The 11840-nt window shown below is 53.4% G+C and overlaps 1 protein-coding gene across 1 annotated transcript; it reads right to left on the bottom strand.

Annotated features, from left to right (window-relative positions):
- TNNC1 (troponin C1, slow skeletal and cardiac type) lies at positions 7343-10088 on the bottom strand. Its single transcript, NM_001285572.1, is given in 6 exon segments — positions 7343-7391; positions 7473-7609; positions 7834-7948; positions 8212-8358; positions 8575-8605; positions 10049-10088. Coding segments are annotated over 6 exon segments (486 nt in total). The 5' UTR covers positions 10073-10088; the 3' UTR covers positions 7343-7359.

Below are 11840 nucleotides of genomic sequence, written 5' to 3'. Positions count from 1 at the left end.
CCCTCGGATGGCATCAGAGAAGGAAAGAGGTGGTCCAGGCCACATAGCAGCCTGGGAACAGGACTTGCTCTGTCCTGCCCCTTTGCTCCTAAAGGTACTGGGATCCCACCTCCCTTTCTAGCTCATTTCTGAAAGGGAAATAGATCAATCTCTTTCTCTCTCTCTCTCTCTCTTTTTTTTTTTAATTGGAAACAAATCAGTCTCTTGAATCAGCATGAGAAGGACCCAGGGACCTGGAAACCTGTCTCCCGGTCCCCATCTCCTCTAGAAATATGCATGCTTCCTGACTTGGGATTGAGCAAGGGTCTACTCAGGGAGGCCACCCTTCCTCTGGATCCCCTGGAGAACCTTGGGCAAGGCCCTTCCTCTCTGAGGGGGCCCCTCAGTCTCAGTCTCCTCCTTCCAGAGCCAGGGACCAGCCACCTCAGGGGCACCAGGCTCTATAAACTGGTGAGAGGCGCTTGTGCAGCGGCTGCCATGATGGCGGTCATATCCTGGGTCCCTGGAAGGGTAGAGTCCCTCTGCATCCATCTCCCTGGGGAGATGTTTCAGCCTGTCACCCAGGCCAGGGGGCAATGTCTAGCTGGAGACTGAGCTGGACAGCCCCTCAACCAGCATGTGGCCACCAGCTGTGGGCGGGAGGCCCAACACTCAGCCTGCCAGCTCACCCTGGGGATCTAAGCTCAGCCAGGCCCCCAGCTGTGACCGCAGGGGAGGCCTGGGTTTACTCAGGCAGGATGTGGGGGCAGCCCATCCCACACTGCAGAAAAGCAGCCCGTGGCATGGGCTGAACTTGCGTGGCCTCACCAGGCCCTCTTCCTCTCTGGGCCTGGCTCCCAGTCTAGGAAGGGGAGTAAGGATCTTCTGTAAAGATCTCTGCTTGCAGGGAATTCCCTGGCGGTCCAGTGGTTAGGCCTCCGTCCTTTCATTGCTGAGGGCCTGAGTTCTATCCCTGGTCCAGGAACTAAGATCCCACAACGTGTGTAGCGCGGCCAAACAAAACAAAACAAATTTTAGATCTTCACTTGCTGGCTGCAGGTAAGAAAAAGACCCCAAGTGTGCCCTTGATGGCTGAGATCAATGGGCCCAGCCACAGACATCTTGTGCCATCTAATGGACAAAGTCAGAACTGCTGGAGGTCCAAAAGCTGCTGGCTGGGTCAGGCCCTGGATGGGCCACAGGGCCACGCAGCAGAAACTACAGCCTCTTGACACAGCACACAGTAAGTAACCAGGCAACCTTAATACGAAGAGAGAGGCAGGGGCAGGGGGAGATGCTCCAGTGATTGCTTCTTGTTAAAATGTTTTAAAAGTTACTTGTTTATTATTATTTTTTTCCTTAGTTTCAGGTATATGGCAAAGTGATTTGCATATATATATATATATCCTTTTTCAGATTATTTTCCGTTATGGATTAGTACACGATGTTGAATATAGTTCCCTGTGCTATACAGTAAATCGTTTTAATCTATTTTATATACAGTAGTGTGTATCTATTAATCCCATACTCCTTATTTATTTCTCCCCCTCTTTTCTTCCGTTGGTAACCATAATTTTGTTTTCTATGTCTGTGAGTCTATTTTATAAGTAAGTTCCTTTGTATTATGTTTTATATTCCACATACAAATGATATCATTTCTATTTGACTTTCTCTATCTGACTTACTTCCCTTAGTTTGATCATGTCTAGGTCCACCCAGCGTTGCTGCAAATGGCAATAGTTTACTCTTTTTATGGCCGAGTAATTTTCCATTGTGTGTGTATGTACGTTTGTCGTTATTTAGTTGCTAAGCCACATCCAGTTCTTTCGCGACCCCGTGGACTACAGCCCGCCAGGCTCCTCTGTCCTCGGGATTTTCTAGGCGAGAATACTGCGAGTGGGTTGCCATTTCCTTCTCTGGGGGATCTTCCCGCCCCAGGGATCCAATGTGCATCTCCTGTGTCTCCTGCGTCGGCAGGTGGCTTCTTTACTGCTGTGCCACCTGGGAAGCCATGGACATATCTTTTTGCATTAGGGTTTTCATCTTTTCTGGACATAGGCCCAAGAGTGGGATTGCTGGGTCACATGGTAACTCTATTTTTCATTTCTTAAGGAACGTTCATGTTTTCCATACTGGCTGCACCAATTTACATTTCCACCAACAGCGTAGACGGGCTCCCTTTTCCCCACACCCTCTCCACCATTCATTCTTTGTACACTTTACAAAGTTTTTTTATTAGAGAATAGTTGACTTACAGTGTTCTGTTAGTTTCAGCTATACAGCAAAATGAATGTTACGTATATGTCCACTCTTTGTTAGTTTCTTTTCACATATAGGTCATCATGGAGTATTGAGAAGAGCTCCCTGTGCTACACAGTAGGTCCTTCAGTTCAGTTCAGTTCAGTCTCTCAGTCGTGTCCGACTCTTTGTGACCCCATGAATCGCAGCACGCCAGGCCTCCCTGTCCATCACCAACTCCCGGAGTTCACTCAGATTCATGTCCATCGAGTCAGTGATGCCATCCAGCCATCTCATCCTCTGTCGTCCCCTTCTCCTCCTGCCCCCAATCCCTCCCAGCATCGGAGTCTTTTCCAATGAGTCAACTCTTCGCATGAGGTGGCCAAAGTACTGGAGTTTCAGCTTTAGCATCATTCTTTCCAAAGAAATCCCAGGGCTGATCTCCTTCAGAATGGACTGGTTGGATCTCCTTGCAGTCCAAGGGACTCTCAAGAGTCTTCTCCAACACCATAGTTCAAAAGCATCAATTCTTTGGCGTTCAGCCTTCTTCACAATCCAACTCTCACAGCCATACATGACTACTGGAAAAACCATAGCCTTCACTAGACGGACCTTAGTTGGCAAAGTAATGTCTCTGCTTTTGAATATGCTATCTAGGTTGGTCATAACTTTTCTTCCAAGGAGTAAGCGTCTTTTAATTTCATGGCTGCAGTCACCATCTGCAGTGATTTTGGAGCCCCCAAAAATAAAGTCAGCCACTGTTTCCACTGTTTCCCCATCTATTTCCCATGAAGTGATGGGACTGGATGCCATGATCTTCGTTTTCTGAATGTTGAGTTTTAAGCCAACTTTTCCCCTCTCCTCTTTCACTTTCATCAAGAGGCTTTTTAGCTCCTCTTCACTTTCTGCCATAATGGTGGTGTCATCTGCATATCTGAGGTTATTGATATTTCTCCCGGCAATCTTGATTCCAGCTTGTGTTTCCTCCAGTCCAGCGTTTCTCATGATGTGCTCTGCACGTAAGTCCTTACTAGTCACTTACTTTGTATATAGTAGTGTGTGTACGTCAGTCTCAGTCCCCCAATTTGCCTCCCTCCACCCCATGCCTTCCCCTGGTAATCATAAGCTTGCTTTCTACATGTATGACTGTGTTTCTACTTTGCAAATAAGCTTGTTCACCCCATTTTAATTTTTTAAATATTTATTTTTATTTATTTATTTGGCTGTGCCAGGTCTTAGTTGCGGCATTCGGGATCTCCCATCTTCATTGTGGTATGTGGGATCCTTAGTTGCAGCATATGAACTTTTAGTTGCAGAATGTGGGATCATGTTCCCTGACCAGGGGTCACACCCAGGCCCCCCTGCATTGGGAGAACAGAGTCTTAACCACTGGACCACCAGGAAAGTCCCTGAACCATTTTTTTAGATTCCACCTATAAGCGATGTCGTATCATACTTGTCTCTGACTTCACTCAGTATGACAATCCCTGTGTCCATCCATGTTGCCACAAATGGCATTGTTTCATTCTTTTTATGGCTGAGTAACATCCCATTGTACGTATCTAGCACTATTTGTAGACATTTTGATGATGGCCATTCTGACTGGTGTAAGGTGGTACCTCATTGTGGTTCTGATTTGCATTTCTCTAATAATTAGTGATGTTTTGCATCTTTTTATGCAACAGATAGCCTGTTGGCTGTTGGCTATCTGTGTCTCTTTTGGAGAAATGTCTATTTAGGTATTCTTCTCATTTTTTGATTGGGTTGTTTTTTCATATTGAGTTGTATGAACTGTTCATATACTTTAGAAATTAAGGCCTTGTCATGTTATTTGCAAATTTTTTCTCCCTCTCCATAGGTTGTCATTTTGTTTTGTTTATGGTTTCATTTACTGTGCAAAAGCTTAAAAGTTTGATTAGGTCCCATTTGTTTATTTTTGCTTTTATTTTCTTTTGCCTTGGGAGACTGATCTGAGAAAAGATTGCTACTATTTATGTCAGAGTAGAGGCTTCCCAGGTGGCTGAGTGGTAAAGAGTCCGCCTGCAGTGCAGAAGCTTCAGGTTCGATCCCTGGGTCGGTAAGACCCCTGGAGGGCAGCATGGCAGTCCACTCCAGTGTTCCTGCCTGGAGAATTCTGTGGACAGAGGAGCCTGGTGGGCTACAGTCCACGGGTCACAAAGAGGTGGACATGACTGAAGCGACTTAGCACAGCATGTCAGAGAATGTGTTCCCCATTCTAGGAGTTTCATTGTGTCATGTCTTATTTTTAAGTCTCTAGGCCATTTTGAGTTTATTGTGGTGTTTGCTATAAAGGAGTGTTCTAACTTCATTGATTTACATGCATCCAGCACTTGCTTCTGATGGAGAAAGTCAAAGGAGGCTTCATGGAAGAAGTATTATCTAGGCAAATGATGACATAGCCCAAAAGAAATGGAGAGGACTGAACAAAGCAAAATGGTCAGAACTGGGGGATGCATGTAGGGGAGCGCAATGGCGTGTACTGATGGCAGCTTGTCAGCCTGTGCCCACCATGTAGATGTGTGAAGTGTTCTGATGCGCCATGTGCCCCCAGGTGGGCTTATAAAGCATGCAGCCAGCTTCTCCCAGCTAGAGTTCTGTGGTAGACATACGTGGAAAGATTGGATGCCCTCAGCACTTCCTCCACCAACACCTCATTCTGGAGCACAGATGTCCGGAAAATCTCACAGAACTTCCTACCCGTGGACCCCTTCTCTTTTTTGCTGGCCATGGCCCATGGCATGTGGGATCTAGTTCCCTGACCAAGGATTGAACTCTTGCCCCCTGCATTAGAAACATGGCGTGGATCCCTTCTTCGAGGCACCGTCCAGCAAATCCACCACCCAGCACTACCCTCTTTGTAGGTGGCCCAGGCATCCTCCTAGTTTGTTCACAGAGGGCTCAACTCTTGGAATTTTCCTCCCCTCCTTGGCTTATACCATCAGCATCCCATATCCCCCGGGGGTCCCCAGCCTATGGTCCTTGTCCTCCTCCCCGACCTCAGTTACCCATCTTCCAAGTTGTCACCAGTGAAGATGTGACCTTCAGTGTCTGCGTTCAGAACATCTCCTCCTCTGATTTCACCTCCTGCTCAGCGTCCCCGCTGCCACGATTCTTCCTCCCTGCCTCAAGCTTCCTCTTCCTTCCTGCGCAGCTTGGATCTAGCCCCAGAGCTATAAGCAGGCCCTGACACACTCCTAGAGACCCTGGCCCTCTGAAGCTCTGCCCCTGCATCTTGCTTCACCCCTTTCCCAGCTTCACTAGGTTGCTCTCGTGACCATATTGGTCATTCCCTAACCCACCACCTCAAGTGAGCTTCCCTGGACTTTACATCTCCCTTCAGCTCCAGCTCATCTCTCTGTTCCCTGAGTCTTTGCAAAATATCACCAGCATTGTCCACACTTGCCATCTCCCCTTTACCTTGCCTCATTCCTTTTGCCCTTTGTAGTTGAGCTCCCATCCCACAATTCCAGTGAAACCCTTGTGTCCAGGTGGCCAACACCTCGGGGCCTCCAAATTCCCTAGCTCCAGAGCCATCAGCTGTCTTCAATGCTTCCTTCCTTCCCTCATGGGCCCTTGGGCCCTTCCCTTACCCAGGGTCTCTCCCACCCCACCAGCCACATCCCCTCTCCAATCCCCATTTGGCACTCTGCTGGTTTCCTCACTGTACTCATCTCTTCTTTGTCTTCCTGAGTTTACTGTAAATTCCACAAAATTAGGGACTGGGCCTCCTTCTGAAAAGTCCCAGTGTTCAGCCAGTGCTAGACACATAGTAGGGGTGTGACTAAACCCTGGAATGGCACACAGGCTGGTGGTGCCCCCCACTGTCACCCTCCCTCCTATCCTGAATGTCATTCCTGGGTATACATGTAGGTCCTTCAGTTTTCCAGCTCCCGAGGGCAGGACGGAGGGGACCCGTCTCCTCTCCCCAATCTCTCCAGGGACCAGGCAGCTCCCACCAGCTTTGGCCTCCACTGAGGCATCTTCAGAATTCCAAGACCGTCTCTGGAATGCCGGGCCTGTCTGGAGAATGCCAAGGCTGGGGCACAGGTGGGGAGGCTGTGGAGTGGCTGGGCGGAGCACGACAGCTGCTGACATTCTGGCTGGAGCCTGGGCACTGCAGCAGCTGTCCCTCTGGTAAGCACCGCTGCTGACACCTCGCTTCCCTGTGGCCCCCATCTCCCGGAGGCCAATCTCACTGTTCTGTCCGTAGCTCTGGCCTGGGCACCCCCAGGCAAACTGAGAGTCACCAGGCCCCATGCCTCCACTCCCTGACAGGGAGTGAAAGTGAGTGCTGGGGTCATGAGGTTCACAGGAACTGGGAGTCCTGCCCATCAGGACCTGCTCATCAGAGTCCTCGTCTGGGAGCCAGGTGGCTCTGCTCTCCCCAGATTCACAGGATGACCCCGCAGGCCCCTCCCTGAGCCGCCCCGGGTGCCAGGGTCCTTACCTGTGAAATGAGTGAGGGGAGGTAGAGCAGGCAATATGCCCCTGGGTCTGGGGAGTCCACACTGCAGCAGGAAATCCAGGTGGACGGGCAGGGCGACTGGGCAGGCCCGAGGACCCCCCAGCGTCCTGCTGCCAGACGGGAGGAGCCATGGCTGCTCTGCCAAGTGGCATCCAGGGCTTGGCCTGGTGCTGAAGGACTGCCCCTCCAAGTATAGGACCCTTCTGCTGCCAACTGGCTGACTAAAGCCATGGCCCCCAGGGGCCTGTGAAACTCAGATTCCTGGGCCACCACAGACTCCAGATGTGGAATTGCTGGAGATGGAGCCTGGGCACCAGCAGTTCTAGAAAGGAGCCAGGTGGGTATGGAGCACGGTGGTCTCTGAGCTGTAGAAGGCGGGGTGCGAGGGTGGTGAGAGCATGGGTTCTGGGACAGGGAAGGCAGCGGTCAGGGCAGGAGAGGCCACTGGTGGAGATGGGGGAATGAAAGCTGGACACCAGGCCTCCAGGAGCACGATTTTATTGGCTAGGACAGTGCTGAGGGAGGTAGTCATGGAGGGCCCTTTGTCAAGGACACACCCAAGTTCACATCCTGGGGACCCTGGCCCTCTGCCCACAGTCCCGGGGCCCAGCTGGAGTTGGAAGGTGGTACAGGCAGCTCTGGGTGAAGGTTGGTGTCTACTCCACCCCCTTCATGAACTCCAGGAACTCTGCGGAGAGACAGACGGGCATAGGTTAGACATGGGGCCTGGGCAGGGCGTGGGCAGGGGGATTCAGATGGACCCACTCACCATCGTAGTCAATGCGGCCATCATTGTTTTTGTCACCATCCTTCATGAGCTCCTCAATGTCGTCCTCTGTGATGGTCTCCCCTGTAGCCTGAAGCATTATCTTCAGCTCCTCCAGGTCGATGTAGCCGTCAGCATTTCTGCCAGTTGGGTGAGAGGGGCCTCAGAGCCCATTTTAGGGGCAGGGGGAGGGGGCAAAACAGCCCTGCTTGTGACCCTGGGAAGCAGGGAAGGGCCACCAGGAGATGGGGCATCCTATTCCCTCATTGTGCAGAACGGGAGATGGAGGCCAAGGTCACAAAGCTGTCCCCCTCTGCCCAGCTCTGCCAGGGCCAGGGTCGGAGGTCGAGGCTCACGCACTCACTTGTCAAACATGCGGAAGAGGTCTGAAAGCTCTTCCTCAGACTTTCCTTTGCTGTCATCCTTCATGCAGCGAACCATCATGACCAAGAACTCATCAAAGTCCACCGTGCCGCTGCCTGGGGGAGAGGGCAGCACACCATTAAAGGGCGGTGCTCAGGATGGCTGGCCCTGCCCTGGACACTGACCCCGGTGGTGTTCTCACTGAATCCTCTCAGTGACTCTGTGAGGCGAGTGTGATTATTGCGCCCATTGCATAGATGATATGGTTGAGGATCAGAGGGGCCAAATAGCTCCTTTAAGGGTGCAAAGTAAGAAGTGGCAGGGCCAGGGTTCAAGTCCCCCCAGAGTTGGGAGCCTGGGGAAGGGCAAAGGGGCTCACCGTCCTCATCCACCTCGTCAATCATCTCCTGCAGCTCCTCAGGGGTGGGGTTCTGCCCCAGCATCCTCATCACCTTGCCCAGCTCCTTGGTGCTGATGCAGCCATCCTCAGCGCCCAGCACGAAGATGTCAAAGGCTGCCTTGAACTCTGTGTCCAGGAGGAGAGGAGGGGAAGCAGAGCAGCATGGCTCAGTCAAGAACCCTGAAGGCCAGACACCGAGGGCCGCCTGCTAACCTGCTGCTCCCCTCTGAGACCTCTGGGGTGACAGGGAGAGGGACCCCAGCCTCGGGCCTGCAGCCTGGGGTCCTCACGCTCCCCCAGCTGGGCCCCACTGTTTCCCCACAGCCATGTTGGGGCACTCACCATTTTTCTGCTCTTCTGTCAGCTGCTCTACCTAGAGAAGAAAAGAAGTCTCAGGCTTAGACCTTGGCTGCTGTCGAGGAAACCAGCCCATTCCACAGGTGGGAAGACTGAAGCCGGGAAGAGGCAGGCCATTCCCAGGTCACAGAGCAGAGGCCTCAGTTCTCCCAGCCTGTCCCCAAGCCCTGAGGTGACCCAGCTTGCCTCCCTGAGGCTGGGCTCAGGGCCAGGGTGGCAGGTGGGCGCCCTCTCCAGGACCAAGGTGACCCCGAATAACAATAGCCAGTTGGCCTCTCAGTGTCCTTTCAGCCCCCCTGCTGAAACCCAAGCTGGGTGGCCGGAGGGGCAGCTGTCCCTCAGGTTCGGACAATAAAACCACAGTGGGGGTGGGCAAAGCCACCCGCTGTAACCTGACCGGTGGCCACTGGGCTATTTTTAACGGGGGACAAAGTTAAACCTGGTGATTGTTCTGGGGACTCTGGCATGCAGGGGGTGGGGCAGCGTTATCTGGCCCCTTGGCCTCCTGGTGTCTCAAGAGCCAAAATTAGTCCCTGGCCCGCCAGGCCTTGTATGGGCACGGGGTGGAGGGCTGCCCCTCTCCCAGCTCCACAGACTCCTGCAGGAAAGACAGGGGCACCCCCAGAGCCAGCTGTAGCCTTTCCTGCCCAGGAGGGGGTCCGTACTTCCTGGAGCTGAGGTAGGGGTTCCCCTGCGCGCAGCTGTCTGGGTCAGATGTCCTTGTCTCTGTGGTGGACAGAGGTCAGCAACACCCCCACTCCCAGGTTGGAATAGCATCTGAAGCCCCTCAGTGGCCCCTGCAGGGACTTGGGGTGACCAAGAAAAGGTGACCACCCTCTAGCCCTTCCCCTTAGCTGAGCCACTGAGCCCTGAGCCTGCCAGGCTGAACAGGGCCTGGGCCCCAGGTCTGTTATTCCCTCCTAGTCCCTCTGTGCCTGCGTCAAGCTTCAGAGCCCTCTGCAGCCCCCTCCTCACAACCCCTGTCCCACCCTCCAGAGCACCTTCAGCCAGCCAAGGGGGTGGTGGGGGATTGGATGGGTGAGGAGCCGAATGTGAGGGGCAGCAATTCGGAGAGGGAAACAGCGACAGAGCCTCAGAAGCAGAGCTTGGGAGGAACAAAGAGACAGACCAGACGCACAAATGCAGAGAGGTGTGTCCCAGAGACAGCGACACAGGCTACAGACACTTGGAGACCGGGCTGGACATGATGCTATAGCTTTGATGTCCTCCTCCACCAACCCTGATAGTTCCCCCCAGATCCTAAACTCTTCACCCCTTCTACACCCTGGAATGCCAGACCAACCGGCCCCTTGAAGGTCTAGGCTGAAAGTTAGTGGACTCTATCCTGGGTCCCCACCACCTCCTTAGGGTGACCTTGCCGCTGAGCCCCCAGTGGGTACGCCCACCCCAGGCCCCAAAGGGTATGCCCACCCCAGCCCTGCCCAGGCCCATCCCTTACCGCAGCCTTGTAGATGTCATCCATACTGGCGGCTCACAGGGCAGGCTGCTGGGGTTGCCAGCGGCCCTGGGCTTAAATAGCCTAGCCCCGCCGCATTCCCGACCCAGCCCACCCCTGCCTGCAATATCCTCTACTCCCTCCCCTTGGCCCTGGTGATCTCACACTGGCCTGAGTCCCTGTGTCCTCTGCCCAGGGCAAGGAGCAGATGAAGGGCTACAAGGACCAGAGCTCTTTCCCTCTGTCCCCCATTCCCCCAGGAGACTCTCTGGAAAGGTTTTTGGAATGAATGAAAACATGAGTCCAGGACAGGCAGGAGCTGCAAGGCCAGGCCCCCAGGCCAGGCCCCCAGATCAGCAACACAACTCTTATCCAACCAAGGAGGTGGGTGAGGCTCCTGGAGGGGTGGTGACTTGCTCAGGTCTGGCTGACTTGGCAGCTCCTGACTTAAACTAAACCCCTCTGGGCTTCCCTGGTGGCTCAGATGGTAAAGCATCTGCCTTCAATGTGGGAGATCCGGGTTAGATCCCTGGGTTGGGAAGATTCCCTGGAGAAGGAAATGGCAACCCACTCCAGTACTCTTGTCTGGAAAATCCCATGGACGGAGTAGCCTGGTAGGTTACAGTCCCTGGGGTCACAAAGAGTCAGACACGACTGAGTGACTTCACTTTCCTGCAGCAGTATGCAAAAAGAAGCTGGGAGTGGAGGACCCTGCCAAGAGAAGCCTCGAGTGCCAAGCTCGGATCGTGGTGCTGTGGGACTCGTGGAGAAGGCAGGCACTGGCCTACCTCAAGAGAGTGCGGTTTGGAGCCCTTCTGCCAAGGGTGCCAGAGGAGCCGCTCCCCAGACCTGTCATCTCCTCAGGGAGAAAAGTACTAGGTCTAGGCTGAAATGCACTCTACCAGTCAAGAAATACACCAACAGATGCCTCGTCTGTGTGAGACTCTCCCTCTCCAGTTGGGTCACTGCCTCTTCTGGACCTGGGTTAGGGCTCCTTCTCTGTGCCCATGCTTCCCTTTTCCAGCACTGTAGTTCCTGAGTCCAGCGCCAATCTGTCACCCCCTCACTTTGAGCTCTGGTAGGTAATCTGGTAATCTGGGGGTGTTGTGCCAGATGGCCAGCACATATCCTTTCCACCTAACCCCTCCACGTCCTTCACGCAGCTGGTTTTGAGTGGCTCAGTCGTGCCTGACTCTTTGTGACCTCATGGACTGTAGCCTGCCAGGCTCCTCTGTCCATGGGATTTTTTCCTGGCAAGAATACTGGAGTGGGTTGCCATTTCCTCCTCGAGGGGATCTTCCCGACCCAGGGATGGAACCTGCGTCTCCTGTTTGGCAGGCGGATTCTTTACCACTGACCCACCTGGGAAGTCACAGAGCCTACACCAGTTCCCTGCCTTGCCTGCCAGCCATTGCATGGATTAACCCACTCAATTCTCTAGAAAGTCCATTTGACAGAGATGTCTGAGTCTTGCAGAGGTTAAGAACTAGCCCAGAGTTACAAATCAGATCCTCCTTCAACACACTCCAGGGAATGAGACCAAGAGGTAGGTGAGATGTAATTACTGTCGCTTTTGCGGAGAGGGAAACTAAGGCCAGGCGTGGCAGTGACTTGCCACGGAAGGTGCAGGGCCATCCCTTTCGAGTGCCAGAGCCCAGAGCAATTCCTGCCCGAGCCTCGGTTTCTCCCGAGCTGCAAGGCGCGCGGCGGGCGGGGCCCCGGGGACCGATTACGCAATCGAACCGTCCCAGGCGGCCTGCGCACGCGCGCCGCGGGCCTCAGCTGTCAATTACGT

This window comes from Capra hircus, chromosome 22, assembly GCF_001704415.2.
Source record: "Capra hircus breed San Clemente chromosome 22, ASM170441v1, whole genome shotgun sequence".
NCBI classification, from domain to species: domain Eukaryota; kingdom Metazoa; phylum Chordata; class Mammalia; order Artiodactyla; family Bovidae; genus Capra; species Capra hircus.
Note: the sequence above shows the minus strand (reverse complement) of the source record. Positions and strands in the feature narration are given on the sequence as shown.